The sequence below is a fragment of the Fulvia fulva genome, chromosome 1 (assembly GCF_020509005.1).
Source record: "Fulvia fulva chromosome 1, complete sequence".
Lineage (NCBI taxonomy): Eukaryota > Fungi > Ascomycota > Dothideomycetes > Mycosphaerellales > Mycosphaerellaceae > Fulvia > Fulvia fulva.
Genome location: NC_063012.1, coordinates 10,398,317 through 10,415,920, shown reverse-complemented (window position 1 = coordinate 10,415,920; position 17,604 = coordinate 10,398,317). Strand labels below are relative to the sequence as shown.

At 54.4% G+C, this 17,604-nt stretch overlaps 9 protein-coding genes across 9 annotated transcripts; 3 read left to right on the top strand and 6 right to left on the bottom strand.

The window, feature by feature from the left end:
• Nucleotides 1-187: 187 nt before the first annotated feature.
• CLAFUR5_02087 (Anaphase-promoting complex subunit 11) lies at nt 188-617 on the top strand (the record flags this gene model as incomplete). The annotated part of the gene is made up of 2 exons (XM_047901235.1): nt 188-335; nt 388-617. The coding sequence occupies 2 exons, from the start codon at nt 188-190 to the stop codon at nt 615-617; spliced, it is 378 nt and encodes a 125-aa protein (XP_047756570.1).
• A 517-nt stretch (nt 618-1,134) lies between these two features.
• Nucleotides 1,135-1,863, bottom strand: CLAFUR5_02086 (uncharacterized protein; the record flags this gene model as incomplete). The annotated part of the gene is made up of 1 exon (XM_047901234.1): nt 1,135-1,863. The coding sequence occupies one exon, from the start codon at nt 1,861-1,863 to the stop codon at nt 1,135-1,137; it is 729 nt and encodes a 242-aa protein (XP_047756569.1).
• A 698-nt stretch (nt 1,864-2,561) lies between these two features.
• Nucleotides 2,562-4,087, bottom strand: CLAFUR5_02085 (putative squalene synthase; the record flags this gene model as incomplete). Its single annotated transcript, XM_047901233.1, has 2 exons — nt 2,562-2,711; nt 2,768-4,087. 2 exons carry the CDS (start codon nt 4,085-4,087, stop codon nt 2,562-2,564), a joined length of 1,470 nt encoding a protein of 489 aa, XP_047756568.1.
• Nucleotides 4,088-4,660: 573 nt separating this feature from the next.
• CLAFUR5_02084 (Kinesin-like protein bimC) lies at nt 4,661-8,266 on the bottom strand (the record flags this gene model as incomplete). The annotated part of the gene is made up of 1 exon (XM_047901232.1): nt 4,661-8,266. One exon carries the CDS (start codon nt 8,264-8,266, stop codon nt 4,661-4,663), a length of 3,606 nt encoding a protein of 1,201 aa, XP_047756567.1.
• A 502-nt stretch (nt 8,267-8,768) lies between these two features.
• Nucleotides 8,769-10,278, top strand: CLAFUR5_02083 (PHAF1 protein; the record flags this gene model as incomplete). The annotated part of the gene is made up of 2 exons (XM_047901231.1): nt 8,769-8,820; nt 8,870-10,278. 2 exons carry the CDS (start codon nt 8,769-8,771, stop codon nt 10,276-10,278), a joined length of 1,461 nt encoding a protein of 486 aa, XP_047756566.1.
• A 295-nt stretch (nt 10,279-10,573) lies between these two features.
• Nucleotides 10,574-11,506, top strand: CLAFUR5_02082 (uncharacterized protein; the record flags this gene model as incomplete). The annotated part of the gene is made up of 1 exon (XM_047901230.1): nt 10,574-11,506. One exon carries the CDS (start codon nt 10,574-10,576, stop codon nt 11,504-11,506), a length of 933 nt encoding a protein of 310 aa, XP_047756565.1.
• A 229-nt stretch (nt 11,507-11,735) lies between these two features.
• CLAFUR5_02081 (Meiotic recombination protein rec8) lies at nt 11,736-13,922 on the bottom strand (the record flags this gene model as incomplete). Its single annotated transcript, XM_047901229.1, has 5 exons — nt 11,736-13,368; nt 13,421-13,558; nt 13,613-13,753; nt 13,812-13,848; nt 13,904-13,922. 5 exons carry the CDS (start codon nt 13,920-13,922, stop codon nt 11,736-11,738), a joined length of 1,968 nt encoding a protein of 655 aa, XP_047756564.1.
• A 394-nt stretch (nt 13,923-14,316) lies between these two features.
• Nucleotides 14,317-16,086, bottom strand: CLAFUR5_02080 (Ubiquitin carboxyl-terminal hydrolase 6; the record flags this gene model as incomplete). The annotated part of the gene is made up of 1 exon (XM_047901228.1): nt 14,317-16,086. One exon carries the CDS (start codon nt 16,084-16,086, stop codon nt 14,317-14,319), a length of 1,770 nt encoding a protein of 589 aa, XP_047756563.1.
• Nucleotides 16,087-16,529: 443 nt separating this feature from the next.
• CLAFUR5_02079 (uncharacterized protein) lies at nt 16,530-17,573 on the bottom strand (the record flags this gene model as incomplete). Its single annotated transcript, XM_047901227.1, has 1 exon — nt 16,530-17,573. One exon carries the CDS (start codon nt 17,571-17,573, stop codon nt 16,530-16,532), a length of 1,044 nt encoding a protein of 347 aa, XP_047755485.1.
• Between the last annotated feature and the right edge of the window lie 31 nt (nt 17,574-17,604).

Genomic DNA, 17,604 nt, shown 5'->3' with positions numbered 1-17,604 from the left:
GATGCGCGCAAAGCTCACATCGCGTGCCACCAAATAAATATCCATCGCACCTTACTCTTCTCATTGTTGCAACACCTGACAATTGCACACAAGCCGCATTGCTCATCTGCTGCCTAGCTAACCCTGTGACTCCCCCGTGCACTATCTGACAAGACAAAAGCCAGGCAACCATACTACCACCGCGACAATGAGAGTCCAGATCAAGGCCTACCACGCCGTCGCCGAGTGGAAGTGGGATCTCCCCAAAGGCATGGACAACACCTGCGGTATCTGCCGCGTCGACTTCGAAGGCACCTGCTCCAAGTGCAAGTACCCAGGCGACGACTGCCCCATCGGTGAGTTATCGCACACTAGCCCTACGCTGTACCAAGACTCATATGCATATAGTGATCGGCGAGTGCACCCACTGCTTCCACATGCACTGCATCACCGACTGGATCCAGTCCGACGCCAGCCAAGGTCGCTGCCCCATGTGCCGCCAGGTCTTCCGCGAGAAGGCAGCTGACACCAACACCACCAATGCTGCCGCCGGCCCACGCACTCCAGCCCCGGGCTCAGCTCAGCAGGCACGTCGTCCAAACCGTGGCGACAGCTCAGACTCGAGCCGCTCGCGGTAGATGACTCAACCACTACCTACTCGACCACCACCTGGCGGAACCTCACTTCACCGACACATCAGCATTGGCGACAACGAGCTTGACGGCACTGTTGGGTCACACGACTTGTACACTACGCGGATTGTACAGCACGCACTCCTGGCAAGATTGATTGATTGTGAGTCACTCCGAGTCAGACCCCACCCACTCGACAGATAGCTGACCAGCATAGAACTGTAATGTCGGACACGAACACCATGAGACACTGTACGAGAAACGAAGAAAAAGACCTTGAGATACCCAGAACTGGCGAGGAGCATTGACTGTACACCGGCATGTTTGAAAACGCACTGGAACGAAAAATAGTACTGTTTGGAGAAAGGACTGTTGACTGACACCGCCTGGAACGAGTGCTTTGTGTACGCTTTACGGAAATTTGGCAGGAGTTTTTGTAAAGACAGCGCTGGGAATGGTTCCTCTTCGGTCATGATTGCCTCCTTCCATGTTTCATTCAGCACCTCACTTAACATCGTGACTATCATTGCCACGGCGTAATATCCCTCGGGTAATACTCAACCTCCCCCTCCTGCTCCTCAACACCATACAAGCCCTCAGCATACCCCCCTCCCCCAAACCCCTCCGCCGGCACCGCCGTGCCCTTCGAGAAAGTCGACCTCTCATCCTCACGCCGTCTCGTCCGCCCTCTACGCTCACCCCTCGGCACCCGCGACGAGACCTGCGACACCGAATCCTCCGGCCCAAGCGACATAGCATCATCCCACACTTGCTCCCTCGGCTTGGAGTGCCGCACGAGAGCGCCTGGCTGTCGATACTCAGCGTAGCCGCCCTTGTTCATTCGTGATTGTCCGTGTCCGCTCCTATGCGAGGTACTGCTGCGCACGGCCGAGGGTGCGGTGTTACTACGCGAGTAGCCGATCCCTTTCTGGTCTTGGGGTCTCGGGACGAGATTTCTGTTTGCACTTCCAGTGTAGCAGCCAGGGTAAGGCGCTTCTTGAATTCGATCTTGAGCGCTTGAGGAGTAGTGGTGGCGTCTTTGCTCGCTAGAACTATACGGACCACCGAAGGTCGAGGCTCTGCCGCTGATTGGTGGTCTTGCACCAAGAGTCAATGTCGCGAAGTCTTCAATCGCTTTCTCGAGTCTGAGATCTTCAGGCGAAGGCTGGAAGACGGAGGCCGAAACGCTATAAGAGAACCGTGATTGGTCTGGACCGCATTGTGTGTAGGTGCAATCAATTGAGCGATACATTCCTGAGACCGGAGGGTAGAAAGATGCAAACGAAACGACAGACTACACTACGAGCTTACCACAACAATAAGTACACCCTTCCAAGCAAGACCGCACCAAGGCGGACAAACGCCACATCCAGCGGCAAAGTCGCTAAACAAAAGGCAAGAGCCACCACGCCATTGCAGGCATTGACAAGGCGGGCAATGATGAGTCAATCACGTGCCGTAGCCTTGCCGCTCGCCTCACATTCAGGTGCCGCATTCAGGCAACGTGGTTCGCCTGAGCGCCGAAAAGGGAAGACGGCGCAGTCAGCTGTCTAATAGGAATCCCGCCCGCGGCACCGGGCGTTTTTTGATTTCTGGTGTATATGTCTGCACTCCCGCCCGAAGCAGTTGCCTTCAAGTGTGCAAAAGGCAAAGCTGGACAGGATGGGCAGCCTCTACCGTTCGTAGAGACAGCATGTTCTTCTCGCACTTCTAACGCGGCACAACGGAAGCCATTGGTATGGGCTGCATTGTAATTTGACATCCGTGCTTGCTGGTTTATGGGATCTGGATTGGGCCTGCATAGCAGGCAGAAAGGGAATAGAGGAAGAGACTAGAGCTGTAGTTGCCTTGGCGAAGGATGACTGAAACTGCGCCCGAACGCCACGCTCTCGCTCTCGTCTGCCCGATGCGCTGGTCTGATGGGCGTTATACATACTGATACAATTAGGATTACAATTCGTTGTGACCTTCGTAGGCGCTGGGTGCCGCTGCAATGGTCGATGAGATGATGCCCTTTCCTTTGGGCGGGCTGAGGTTGCCTTTTCGCAGCTCGGCGAATGCCAGGTCAAAGCGAGCACCGAAGAACCACGCGGCACCAATCTGTGTCGAGTCAGCATCAACAGCACATATCCGTGCTTGATATCTTCCAGACTTACCATCAAAAACGTGATGACACCCAATGTACAGAAAATGGCAATCATGAGATACCACACATCACTCTTTGCCTCTGCCTCTTCTGCCTTCCTCTGTGCCTCCGCCTCCGAGTCAACGGCTACAGTCTGGTCCGCGCCTGGTGGAAGTGTTCGCGGCGTTTGTGTCGGGAAGATGCTCTCGATAAATCGCTCAATCTTGCCACAAGCCACGCTGATGTCAAGGAAGTGAGGGTCGCTCGGCTTGTTTTTTCTGTGGATCTTTCTGGCGAATCGTCTGAATACCTCGCAGACGAGCTGCAAGTTCTGTGTGGACTCGGTCATGAGCTGGCATGCCGAACCCTTTGTGATCTTGATGTTGCGGTCGAAGATGGCTTCGTTCTGGAAGCAGAGTTCCAGTGTCGCAATCGCCATGGACTGGGGTATCGCAACGAAGTTGAAGACTGACTGTTCCTTCACGCCGGCCATGTAGAAGAGACACTCATCAGCACGGTTGAGGGCGATAAGGACCATCTCGCTGCTGCATTGAAGTGCCTTCTCCCTGTTCTCTGGCAGAAATAGATCGCTGAACTTGGTAACATACTTAGACCACACCTCTTTGGGCCAGAAGTATCGCTTGTCCTCGTGGTCTTCTCTGATATCTCGGATGATGTTGGTCTGCTGCAAAAACTGGCCCATGGACTCCATGAGCTCAGGGCGTTGTAGAAGTGCTGGGTTTGCCAATTTCGCCTCAACAAACAGCCGTGTAAGACCTTCACCGACGAGACCTGCAACGTAATGGCAGTACAGCTCGTAGTCCTTGATCGTCTGGACTCCGTTGGCGTTGTGGTCTGCATTCTTCGCGTAGTCTGCCATGCCGTTGCCCATGCTCGTGGTGATGTCCTTGATGATCTTCCTGTACTCTGCCTTGATCTTGTTGAACTCCTTGGCCACCACGTCGAAGTGTACCAACAGCTCCCTGTCCTTCTCGTCTGGGCCATTGCCGTCGAAAGTCCAGCTCTCGTCCTCGATATGGTTGTGGAAGTCGCGGAGCATGGGCTCCTTGATGTGCAGCGGGATGCTCATGTCATCCTCGACGGTGTCCAGGCCGCGCAGGATGAGGTAGAACAGGCATACCGGCACTAGCAGCTCAGGGTGCAGCTCCTGAATGACGGCAGAGAAGGAGCGCGAGGTGAGTTGGAGGAAGCGGAAGCATTCTTTCAGATCGGCCGACTCTTTGCTCTCATCGCGCTCGTGGACGGGGTTGTGCCACGTCTTCCACTGGATGATGGAGCGCAGCTCGTTGGGGTGGACGAGGTAGTATGCGATGCTGGAGACGGAAGGCATGTTGGGCGGACGAGGATGTAAAAAGTGTGCGCGCGGTGGGTGGGTCTGTCAGCGAAAACCCAGCTGGCGTTGTGTAGGGTTGGAGAGTCGTCGCCGAAGAAGTCGCGGGATATGCTGCAGAGTGCTCAAGACATGGTCATCAGGGAAAGGGAAACAGCCATTGGCGAGAAGCAGCACTTTTGTATAGCAGAGTGCTAGTGAGTGAACCCTGTCCGTCCGTCAATAAGCTTCCAACCTCGTGCCTGGCAAGGAAATTAGCGGGGAGAAGGGAGAAATCGTTCGATGAACGCCGATAGACAAGGCCTTCGTCCACTACCCGCACCACATCCATCCTACCGCACCCTTTGTACTCCTTGGCCATCGTATGATGTGATATCTAGAGTGACACACGGGTTGAGACTCGAGTGCATGCCATCGGTCGGATCCATGACCATTTCATGAGTCTCCTACTACTCGAGGCTATAGTGACGAAGGAAGCAATGTCACAAGGAGCTTCAACCATACCCAGACTCCATTCTTCTATTCCACAGCCTACGGATCCACCATCTATACATCCTATTTCATCCGCCCACATCAATCTGTCCCACGACTGCGCAGTCTTCGTCCACTGCCACCAGGTCCAACACTCGCGTTCAAGTTGAGATTCTCCTTCTCCCTTACATCCGCCACACCAAAACCACTCGCCACTGTCATTCGCGCGCTACGCTTGGTTGGCAATTTGCTGTCGACCTGAGTCACGGGAGCTGGGTCAGTCTTGTGTCTGTGGAGAATGGGAGCAGGCACCTTGCAGTTGTCAAGTCCCTCCTCAGCGCCCTGACCGTTAGTGGTGACAGTTGCGAGTCCTGGCACTACGTTAACATCAAGCTCGCGTAAACTGCTGTTTTGGCTACTTGCTGTCTGGGGTCGTGCTTCGTGCGCAGGTGGAGCGCTGAACGTAAGTGCTGGAGGTGTGTCGGCAAACACGTTGGTCTTCGACGGGCTCGATGGCTGCTTCGTGGGACTTGTTCTCGATCTCGACGGGGACGGTTTCGTTGGCGACCGCTTCCTAGGCGACTTCGCTGGCGAAGCTGGCTCCTCTTTGATGCCACGCATGCGATTGAGCAAGGTCTGATGGTTTTCTGTGCGTGGCAGCGTCGTCGGATAGACATACTGCATTCTTGCAGGCGTCTCTCCAGTCGCGGCGTACTCTGCAATCTCAGCAGCAGACATTCTTTCACGGAGATCTTGTAACGGCCTGCGGGTGTCGCTATCGGTGTCCAGCGCTGAAAGCGTCTGGGACAGGGCGTTAGTGCGATCCTGCATATCCGCGTCCAATGCTTGAGTCCTGGTGTATGACGTTTCGAAATGATTGCCGATGCTGCGGTAGCTTTCCTGGACGTTGGTTGAGAGATGTTCCAGGCTGGCAGTATGTGCTTCATGGTGGTGCTCATGCTGTGTTCGCACTCGGGACACGATCTCGTCAAGCGCGACAAGTTGGCTGTCCATCTGCACCATCTGCCCATCAACAATGCGAACAGTCTCCCCATGGACAGCATTCGTAGTTTCGGTGATCTTGATGGTGCTTTCGTTCGCACTGGTCCAATCTGTCTTGAGTTTCGCCTTGACGGACTCTCTTGCCTTAATAGAAGAGTCGATGAGCTGTTGCCCGTTCGCAGACCAAGAATCCATGCCGCTACCGTATGTTTGCTCCGCTACGCGGTAGTCGTCTTCAGAAGTCTTGATGCGCTTGTTAGCTGTCTCAAGATACCCATTCATTCGTGCCTCTTGTGCAGTCGCCGAGTTATTGACAAGTGATGTGATCGATGAAAGTAGTGTTTCTCTTTCCTTCGCCGCAATCTCGCGTTCCTTCTCGACAGCCTGCTGGAGATGAGAACGAGACGACTGCCCAGCCTCGATAAATGTTGCATTAGCTTCCAGTATCTCTTGCCTTAATCTCTGTGCTTCGGCCTGCTGTTCATTCATTCGCCTAATGAGATCCTCAAACAAGGTCTTGAACTCGCGGCCAAGCGACACATAGGAGTCCTGGAGCTGTCCGTGGAAGGCGTCAAGCTCAGTCGAGATGCCGGCGCTGATACGTTGTGCTGCAGCGGACAGGTCGTTAAGCCCAGCCCCGACCTTCTGCTTCACGTCCTCCCTCAGGCTGCCAATCTCCTCCAACACCTCGTTCATGTCATCTCGTGCTTTGCTGGTCTGTGCGTTGACTTCTGATTGTGATGCCTCGAATGCCGTCGCTTTCTGCTTGAGGAAGTCTTGCGAGGTTTGGAGTTCTTGAAGCTCATCTGCCACGAAAGATTGCATGCGACCGGAGAGCGCCGCCAGGAGTCCTTCCTGTTGGCTTCGCAAACCCTCGAGGCGCTCCTCGACAGTCCTTGTGGCTGTAGTGACCTGACTCTGAGACTCATTCCATCGCATCCGGTTCAGATCCTGAAGATCCGAGCGCCTCCGGAGTTTAGAGTGTAACTTATCGACGTGTTCTGTCGTCGTGCTTAATGTGCTCAACAAGTCACCTCCAAGCACTGCGAGCTTCTCCTCTGTTTCCTCGTGAGCTTTACGAAGCCCAGTCTCTTCGGCCAGGACCTGCTTGGTGTGCTCGAGTACGAGCTCGGTCTTCGCAAGCACATTTTGAGTGCTTTCAAGCAAAGCTCTTGTCTGCTCATTGTCTTTCTTGAGCATCTGAAAGTTGCTTGTCAGCGAGAACAGCTCTTGCACCTTATTCCGTAGGTTGACCTCGAGGGTTTCGATCTTGTCGCGCTGCTCCTCGCTCAAGATCCTCCTCGACTCCGACTCTGTCGTAATGTCTTCGTATGATTCGCTGGTCAAGTAGACCCCATTTCGCTGCCGTGTGGCAATCAATTCGGACTTGAGCTTCTCGATCTCGGCTGTGAACTCTTTGAGTAACGTCTTCTTCGAGACCATCTGATTGATCTGAGGCTTGTTACGGATGTTCTTCGCGCGGAAAGCATAGTCGAGTGTGCTGATGGTCTCCTCTAGGTTACTCTTTGCAGGCGACAGCGTTGCGATGATGCATGTCTTCGTTCGGCCGCCAAGGGAGTCTTGCAATAGGCGTGTCAACTTGGATTCTCTGTACGGTATGTGGCTGCCTTTGTCCACCAGGGCATTGATGACACGACCCAACGTCAATAGTGACTTGTTGATCAGACCTGCTTCAGCTGCGCGCTTGTTCTCAGCACCTGAACGCTGGATGTTCTCGGATCCAGCCAAGTCGACGAGGTTGAGCTTGCCTGAGGATACAAAGTCTTCTCCAGTGTCGGAGGTGCGCTTCATGTACACCGTGATTGTGAACACTGTGTGAGATCGTGACGACAGGTCATTGCACTTCGTCGCGGCAACTTGTCGTTTGTGGCTTCCATCACGTAGGAGCTTGATACCTTTCGAGGCAGTCTTGATGTGGCTCTCCTCCATGCCCTGTACCAGAGTCGTGGTTCGACCATTCTTGTCGGCTTCGTCGAAGATCTTGAGCTTGGTGTTATCGTCGACAGCAAGGAGATCTCGCAATTCCTCATTGTACAGTTCAATGAAGGAGCATTTCACGCTGTGCTCTAACTTCTCGGCACCATCTTCTCCAAGCTTGGCGAACAAGTTGTGCAGAACTCTAGGAATGATACCGGCTGCCTCTGGGATGGGGAGAGTGTCCGAGATGTCTCCGGACATTGTGTAGGTCTTGCCCGTGCCAGTCTGGCCGTATGCAAAGATGGTGCAGTTGAAGCCATTGAGAACTTCATCCAGGATTGGACTGACTACCTCGTCAAACACCATGTCCTGATCGGCAGCCGGCGAGAAGACCTTGTCAAATTGGTAGGTCTTGTTGCTGAGTGCACTTGGGCCCATGGACAGTTCCACCTTCTTGCCCTTGATGCCATCGGTCGACACCACGACTCCGCTGTTCTCCTTCACCTCTCGATCATTGCGCCCTCGACATCGCACCACCACGTTGATGTTGGTCTCCTCCACGAACGTGTCTTTCTCCAGGTCGCCCGGTGCTTTGCGCTTCGGGGTACGCGTCCTCGACGATGCGACACTGTCCGCCGGCGATATCCTGCCTGTCAACGTCGGTGTGGCTGTCTGAGCTCTGTTAGGCGCGGGTCGCCCGAGTTGTGGTCGCATTGTGGGCACTCGTCGCGTCTGGCCGGCGCCTCGCGATGGTGCTGGGGCGGTCATTACTATGCGGGATGGTATTATGCACAGTATGATGCCGTGTGAAACTATCGCAGCGCAAGGAAGAGTGGTTCGGCTCACGCATGTTGACATTTCTCACCGAAGTCGCGCCTGCCGTGAGCCGGCTGTCATGGCAATGCGTGGAAGTCCCGTCGGGCCGCCTTCCGTTATCGCAGATACGGCATGCTGTCACCTTCCATCCTCAATCAGGACAAAGGGAGGGGACTGCCCTTCTTCGTACAAACATCGTGCCTCTCATCGCATTGTCAGTTGGGCCAAAAGAGCCTCACATCTCAGTTGGTCCGCATTGTAATACAGAGCAGGCAAGCAGCACACCGCGCCTCCCAAACAACAGTCGTCATGGCTTAGATCCCATGACCAAGGCAAGCATGCGGAGCCAACATGACCCAACGTAGTCAACTTCGACCTCACTATCCAGCTTCACCACAAACAGCTTCATGACCTCGACTGAACTGCACAGCAAAGTCATACTTCAGCCGCAGCTATGGCATCCGAGCCGCTGGCAGTAGTGCCTGGCCATTCTCTAGGCTTAATGTGTATGATCAACATGCCCTGCTTGGAGATGCCTACTGATCGCTCCTACAGACCTTGGTGCCTCCCTGCAACAGGTCCTTTCTTTGCTCAAAAACGACAAAGATCACGTCCCAGCCATCCACCTCAGCTACACTCAGTCGAGACCTCTTGCGGCTCCCATCGTCGTCACTCTACCTCAGAACGGCCTACGACTGCGATTCGACGGCAGCGACCAACGACTTCGCTTGATTGAGGTTCTCGACTTTGCAAAGACGAGGCTCACGTACAAGGGCAGTGAGTTGGTGAAGAAGCAGGAAGATGGCGCATCGGCGACCTTCAAACGCATATATCAGCTGTTTGGAGCATCATATCCGGGCGAGTACATGCCACCCAAGTCGGGTCGGACTGGTACATATGTGCTATCGTGGTCCGGGGTAGCCTTCAACTTCCCGCTGCAGCATGCAGCTTGGTCACCAGACAAGGATCATGTATCGCTGCTTGGCTCGCATGCGGCATCCCCGGCAACCAATATGGCACTCTTCGATGGCACCAGCTGGGCTGAAGCCCGGAACACGCTGTTCGTCAAGGCGCCATCTGCGCCTCGCAATCCTGCAATCATAGCACAGCCTAGAAATGCACTGCCTCCGGAGATCGAGCTCGCCATTATGGAGACTGCTGGCAGGATCAGCCTAGAACGCCGAGCGCCAGCACTACCTTTCAACATCATCCTGAACCAAACCACGCCTCAAGACTTGATCACAGAGTTGGGTGCTCCAGAAGCAACACACAAGCGAGACATCCCACTCGCCACTGACGAACCAGTGAATACGCGCCCGCGTAACAACTCGCGCTCACTGGCCAACGGACGACCGCATGCTACACCACCGTCAAGCTACTCTTCCACCGGGACAGACACTTTCGACACAGACTTCGATTCAGGCGATGCCGATGAGGATTCCGAAAGGCAGAGTAGAGAAACCTTTTGGTGCTACTTCTCGCACGGCATGGACATCTTGGTAGGACCACCGAGCGATCAGGTGTCTATGGCTGAGCTGCATGGCAACGATCCAACACCGTTATCGACCAGTCCCCACTTGGTTGTTCTGAAAGTTGTTCTCCATGGCAATGTCCCCGGGAGCTATGCCTTCAACAGACATCGACGTAGTCGCTGGGCCATCGATCTGCCAGGTGCTAGCAGCACGTCGACATCGGAGCACTCCTTCGATGAGATCAAGCCAGACTTGATGCAAGCGTTCCAGGGAGCCTTCCCGGAGTCTGAGATGGGCAGAGGGAAAGTCGTCAATAGAACCTGGGGTGCGAACCCGACTGATAGCACTTTCTTCTTGCCGGACGCCGACCAGGACCTTGTGGAGGGAGGTGGTAGCGAGAGTGGGCTCGATAACACCAAGCTCTACGATCTCGGCTTCCTGCAATTTGAGGTCGCCTCCAACAACGCCGTGGTGGCACTGACTGTAGCTTAAATTTCGTACGAGGAGGACGATATGCACTTGCCCTGCTGCAGACTGGATATGCCAGGCTTCCGCAGATTTAGACACCCAGCAGGCCCTGTCCCTACAGCGCGAATAGCTTCAACTGGCAGCACTACCAGACATATCACGTGTATGGCCCAGAACCGGAAGGATTCGCAAGTGAGGCATACGTCACCCATAGCTTCGTTCGATGACCAGCCGAATCTCGCAGTTGCTTGTGGTATGTGTGGTTCTTGCTACGCAGCTCTCCTTCCTCAGCTATTGAAGGTCCCTATAGAGCTTCACTATGTCACCCGAGAACAACTATGACCCATCATACGCTGGCTCAATTGACAAGATACTGGTTGGTAACACAAGCAGCACCACTGGCATTACCTTCATACCTGGTTGGGGCTGCCAGGCATCAGATGTCCAGGCATTGTTAGATCACTTGTCGAAAGACATCAAGGACTTCAAGGCTATCGCTATCAATCTCCCTGATCACGGACAGACTTCAACTCAACGATGTCCCGATCCGACTATATCTAACTTCGCCAACATCCTAATTTGCATATGCACCGAGCTAGGTCTTAAAGACATCATCTTGGTCGGTCACAGCATGGGCGTCCGTATCGCCGCTCAAGCCGCTCTCTTGTCTACCAATAGCACTACGCCCACCATCAAAGGCCTCGTCTGGATCGACGGTAGCAATTACACGCTAAAGACTACCGCAGCATCAAACATGGCAACCATAAGCCCTGAGCAGCGAGCTACAGCTAAAGACAACATCTTCCAGCAGATGTTTTCAGAACGTACGCCAGATTCATTCAAAGCTTCTGCCATCGCTCACGTCGCCCAGATGGACAAGGCGTATAGCGAGAGCTTAATGAAGGACATGATCAGATGGGACCGGGAGGAGATGGAGAGAGTGTTTGTAAAACTTGGAGAGATGGGAATGCCGGTGTTGAATTTGCAGAGTAGTGAGCCCGTGGGCATGGATCGTGTGCCGATGCGGGAGGGACAGGTGTCGAGGTATAGGTGCTGGGTTGGGGAGAAGATGTCGGAGGGTTATGGGTCGGTGTCGGGACGTGAGAGGGAGCGGGCAACGCCGCGTCTTAGGCAGGTTGCTGTTGTGGATAGTGCGCACTTTCCGCATGTCGATCGGCCTGGGTTCGTTGCGGAGCAGATCAGACAGTCTCTGGAAAGGCTTGGACCGCTGCGAGATCAGGTTGAGGAGTGACTGATATGTGCTTGCGTTATGCATGGGTATCGATAATGCTATGGTAGTGATACTGTCTTCTGAGCGAAGCGTAAAGCTGAAGAGGTACAGTAAAATACGTCGGCCGTATTGGGTATCAGAAAGCAAAGCAACCACCATCCGAACATCTGTATTCCCCCACATCGAGCAAATAACCACCGAAACCATTCCAAGATATAACAGAGATCAGAAAGAAACAGTAGCAGTCCACTCAAACCGCAATGACGCAGAGAGTGATGGCCCCAAAGGCCTCGTCTTGAGCAGCGCTCAGCATGTTCTTGGTACCGAGAGCCAGAACGTGAAGGAAAGCCTGAGCGGCCACGATCTGGCTGTTTGTCTCGACCGGAAGCAACGTGTCGAAGTCCACACTCCCAGACGTTGGCTCATCGTCATCATCGATCATGTCTCGGTCATCGCCTCGAAGCTGGTCCTCCTCCTCAATGGCATTCTGCACGAACGCGAGGAAGTTTGCGCTTTCGCTACCGAGGACCGAGCGCTGCCATTGTGTCTGGGCAGCGGTTTGGGTGTCGACTTGAGCAGCTGGTCCGAACAGCTCGAATTGTTCGTCGTCGTTCATGCCGCCCTTCGCGTAGTCGGATCCCGGTAACTGGAGATCATCGTCAACATCGCCGGCCGCGCCACGGCCGACGAGAGGTGAAGCTGACGTGAGGCGGCTGCCACGACGACTGAAGAGGTTGAGCTGTGATCCACCACCATAGGAAGCAGAAGTTGGGTGGCCAACGTCAGTAGGTCGTCGAGATCCGGCGCTCTGATTCCAGGGGAAGATGCTGGACAGATGTCTGTCGTCTAGAGAGGTTGGTGCGTCTCGACCTTGCTCGATGGTATCGTCGTCCATGATTGGCATGAAGCCATCATCGTATTCTATTCCACGGCCTGCCTCGTCAGAGGATGTGTCGGTGCGTGGTCGGACTCGGCGATCGCTCTGGGAAGACTCATCGTTCTCCCTCTGATGCTTCAGATCCGGTCTGAATGCCTCGAGCAATTTCGCACCAGAAAACATATCGAGTGGACCATGCACTCCTTCGCCGAGAAAGCTATCAGCACCCAACACCCAATGACGAGCATTCGTCTTGGCGATGGCTGCAAGCTTGGCTGGCCTCTTCAGCTCCGTTGCCTTGCGCATGTTCTGCAGATACTCGGCCGACCAACGATTGAGATCGCCGTTGCGTAGGGTGGTGGTCGTATCTAATGGAATTGGCTTGCGCTTCTTGGGCTCTCTGCGGCGGACAGCAGCGGCCGTGACCAGACCGGAGGGTGATAGTGGCGGATCGTCAACGACATTGTATTGGTCATCGAACGTGAAGTCGTCCTGGACTGGCACAAAGCCATCATCGAATTCGGTGGGAGCTCTTGGTGGCTGCAACTTGTTAGCAGTCCGTTCGCAAGACATGATCGGCAGACGTACTGAATGCAACTGGCTGTACAACAACACCCCGCCAATACCAACCGGAACTTCTCTGGGCGCGGTGCTGGGCTCTTGTTCTTCCTCTCTAAATGTGCCATCAGCTTCGATGGTGAAGCCAAGGTCATCGTCTGCGAGCACCATGTCCGTCCTCCGCCGTGTTCCAGCGCCTGAGTCGCCGCGGATGCTCAGCAGGTCGAGACCACCCACTGGGCCGCCAGTGAACGAGCTCTGCGAAGGTGGCAGCATGAGGCCACCAATAGAGTGCTGGGAAGCAGTATGTTGGGAGCTATGGGGCGATAACGTGGCCTGGGTGTCGTGATACACATCGATGTTGAGGTTGAGGTTGTCGAGATCGAAGGGCATCAGGTCAAGGTCTGGCAAGTAGTTGGGATCGTCTTGCAGTATGAGCTGTTCGGGCCTAGTGGTACAGTTAGCTCGAAGTTGGGTGAGCATGAAAAAGCATGATGTACTTGGCCTTGTTGCCGCCTTCTTTCTCGAGGTCGGCTTGCTTCATCAACCTGACCACTTGACGCATGTTGTTGCGGGCGGTCTCGGCGTCTGTCAAGACATAGCCACATTGTTGCGCGTAGACGCGTGTGAGGCCAAAGCTGACGCGTTGTCAGTGAACGAGGACCAACATGAGTCGGAAGCCAGCCACGTACAGCAGATTTGACTGCAACCGCAGTGCTAGAGGCGCGTCAGGTGCAACGATCGTCTCGCAGGCCTTCGCAACGTCCACGTCGAGGATGGCCTTGCGGGAGACTTTCTTGAGGGCCGACTTCTGCCCCAAGGTAGCGACCAGCCTGGACCAACGTCAGCATTGGGACATTCTGGCTTGCCGTGAGAGACATCAAGTCTTACCACACTGTAGCCACTCCATATTTACGGGAGGTTAATACTGGAGTTCGTCAGCAATTATGGCCTGTATCTCCCAGCGGCAATCGACAACGCACCCTCGTGGCTGTAGAACATCTTGACGGCAATGCGTGGTGTTCAGGAAAGGGACATGATAAGAATGATGACACTTGAGTGATGGGCAGCAGAACGCAGTGAACGGGTCGAATAAAGGTCGCGAACGAAAGTTGTTGTGGTGACAGCAGAAGTGAAGCTGAGAGAAGAGCTAGTGTGGTGAAGTGAAGCTCGCGCAGCGTTGCTTGCAGCGGACAAGGATACCCAAACGGGCCGGGACCGCGCTTTCACATGCGCGTCACCTATTGAGGCAGGAACCTGGACTTACACCATTCATAAGCATTGTCATACAGTCCTGCGTCCTTGTCGAAGCCGCTTGCACGATGTCTCTGCTGAGCTATCTGCGATGTCGTACTAGCACGCGCTGCGCTTCACGCGGTGCATAGTCGCGAAGCCTCTACTTCTCTTCGACCTTTGGCAGCTCGACAGCGCGGTACAGCAGAATCAGTGCACTATGAGTCTCGCCTCCACCAGCAAGTGTCTCGATTTTCTCGCTCTCAACCTCCGAGACCTTGTCATCGTTGAACCACCACCACTTGCCATCTTCACTCTTTCCCGGAGCCGCTGCCTTCTTGACGTACGCGGTGTAGTGACCGGAATCAGCAGATGAGCCTTGGTGGGTGACGAGACCGCGTAGCTCGTACAGGCCAGTCTGACCTGCCGTTGAGTCCTTCTTGAGATCTGGGTGGACGAGTGCAAGCAGTTCCTTCTTCGCCGCAAGAATAGACGCTGCTCGCTCAGCCTCAATCTCCTCGTCCGTCTTGAACTTCTCTTCAGTACCACCCATCATCGTGTCTTCGCTACCGCCAGCCTCTTTCTTCTCAGCCTTGAGCTCTGTCTCCGACGCAGGCCCTGTAGCTTTCAGCTGACGCTCGGCCTCCTTCTCCTTTCTCTTTTGCAGAGGCTCATCACTTCGCACATTGCTGTCTCCATTCTCCTCCGATTCCTTCTGCATGCGCTTCTGACGCTTCTTAGCACGCTCGACATCCTCTTCCTCCTTGCGGACCTCGCGAATCTTGTCTCGTATAGGGACGAGCTTCTTGCGAAGGTCTTCCGAGCAGAACTCTGTCACGTCGATTTCGTGCTGGAACGTGACCTTGCGCAGGATCTTGGCTTTCTTGCCGGTATCTTTCCGCCAGAAGAAACGAACGAAATGGATCGGCAGGTACTTTGGCAGGCGTGCGATGCGGCTCTGGCGGGTGTATATCGCGGTACGACCGAGCTTGGGTGAGGTCTTCTCGAGCTTTTCGTTCAAAGCAATGCTGATACCTTCCCGCATGTGGTTCGTGTCAACTTGGATGTTGCACTTGAGGTCGTTAAAGTCTTCAATGTTAGTGACGGCTTCCTCCTCAGGGTCCTCATCGCAGGTCGTCTTCATCTCGAACTTGCCACCCATGTACTTGTCTACCCAGCTGTTGAATCCTTGCGCTGCATCATCGCCCTCCTTCAGCTTCAGAGATTGGCTAATGGTCTGGATGAGCTGGGTCCAGACTTCCTCTGCATCTTGCTGCGCGTAGCCTTGGCCGTTCTTTGCTCGTTCTGCGAACTGTGGGAACTTCTGTCGTAGTGTTGTCAAGAACATGAGCGGCGGAAAACCTTGCTGGGTCTCGTTCATCTGCTTGTACAAATCTCCCAGGGCAGAGGTAAGATCTCCGCCACCGCCGAGTCCACCAATGCCGTGCTGCGCCAGCTGTTCAGGGGTGAATAGAGACGATGAGGAGGATGGGCCTGCACTCGGCGCGCTCGGCTTGTACGCCTTCAGCTCTTCCACAAGCTCGGGCACAGCTCGCAGTGTCTGGAGCGTCGCGTTGGCGTAGCAGGTGTTGCCCATGTTCTGCAGCCCAGCTGGTATCGCCCCGTCTTGCTGTGCAAGTTCTGCTTCTGTCATGTCCTCCGCGAACTTCATCTTCTCCTTAGGCACCTCAAACACCACGTTGGCTGACGGGTTTCCAATGAGTGTGATGACCGCGCCTGGCTTCAAGCCGAGAGTCGATAGTGGTGTATCATCCTTCACGATCTTCTTCGCTAGTACTTTCTGATTCTCGGGTTCGACGTTCGTAAGGGAGTATAGCTGCATCTTCAGCTCTTCGCCGGTGGACTCGGGGTTGACTTCGACATCGTAGCTCTTGCCTTGATGCTTCACCTTGATCGGAATGTCTGCCGCCATGGTGGACTGTCGGCGATGTGTTTTTTCGAATCTGTGATGTGTATACGTTCGGTATGGAGCGAACGCAACTTTGTGTTCAGCACGAGGCAAACAGAAGGGTGGCGGCGTGATGAAAGCCGAAAGATGATTGCTGTTTACAGATGACGCTCTCCGAGGATTTGCCGCGAGGTGGGGCGTCAACGCTCAGGCAGGTACGCTGCATGTGATTCGAGGTGACATTCACTGCAGTGGACGTGGAGGACTGATTCTGATCTTCCGTAAACTTCACGGGAGTCGGCTGATCCTCTATATTGAATTATACCACAAGAACAATCTACATCTACGTCCACGTTTGCAGAGGCGGACTAGCTGTCCGGCTTCTGCACTGTACATCGCGGTCCCTTCAGTCCTTCTGTAGCTCAAAAACAAACGAGCTGAACAGCTTTGATCTTCAAGAATTGACTTCATCCCCTTTTCCTCCAATTGATCAAGTCGGAGAGACTCGGTTGAGGTCCGTCCGCAGCTATCGTCACTTTATGCAATGGTCCGCCACCGTCAAGCAGCTTGCAATTCTGAAGATCGAGCTTGAAGGTGCCATTACCTTCTATGCGAACATACGCCATCTGGTCTCTCAGGAACATGCGTCGAATCTCCCGGCTTATGGCAGGCCACAGATTCAACACAGACCGGTTTGCTGCTGAGAGAGATGCCATGACCCCACATTTGCGTACCTCCTGCTGCCCAGTGAAGTATTCCTCCGTCAACGACCGGGCTTGCGATAATGGTACGTTCTGGAAGTCAATGTTTTCGACAGTGCCCGGGACGTAACGGTCTAGGAAGATCTTTGATGGCGTGGTTTCGAGAACATCCGGCTTCAGAAACGGCAGGTTCCTCTTTACTTCCACACGCAGTATACGTGAAGCTGCAAGGGGTGTTGTTCCTGCGGCTTGCGTGATGATGGCAATGGATTTGATCAGCTTCATTGGTGCCATAATGAAGGCCGTACCAAATGCTACGACAGCCAATGTCGAGATAGCACCCAGTGACTTGAAGAACCAATGTACTGGTCTGTCTTTGGCGTCTTTCAAGAACATCTGGGCGTACGAATAGCCACCAAGGAGAAGGAACCCGCCAAGAATGTAGGAAGCTGCAAAGAAAGCGCCATGGTCAGGCGAGGCGTAGAGAAGAACTCTTTCCAGTTGAGGCTCGATAGTGCTGATCATGGATTTGGGTCCTCCTCCATATACTGACTGGCGTACTGGAATACTCCGTGACGACACTGCAGGTGAGGCAGGCTGTGGAGTCTGTCCAGGCGACGTCTTGCGTAGAGGTTTACGGGCCGCACTCCTTGCTTGTTGGGCTGCCTTTGCGCTGCTCTGAAATGTTCTGGAACAAGGAGACTTCGCCAGTCGCAGTGCCGGGACGCCATTTTGTGTGGATCCTGAAGATAGAGCCTGCAGGCGCAAGCATGGCGGCAGTCGCAGTAGTAGCCGTACGTGAGCTGCCATTGTCGGATGGAATGCCAGGTGCAGGTGGTGA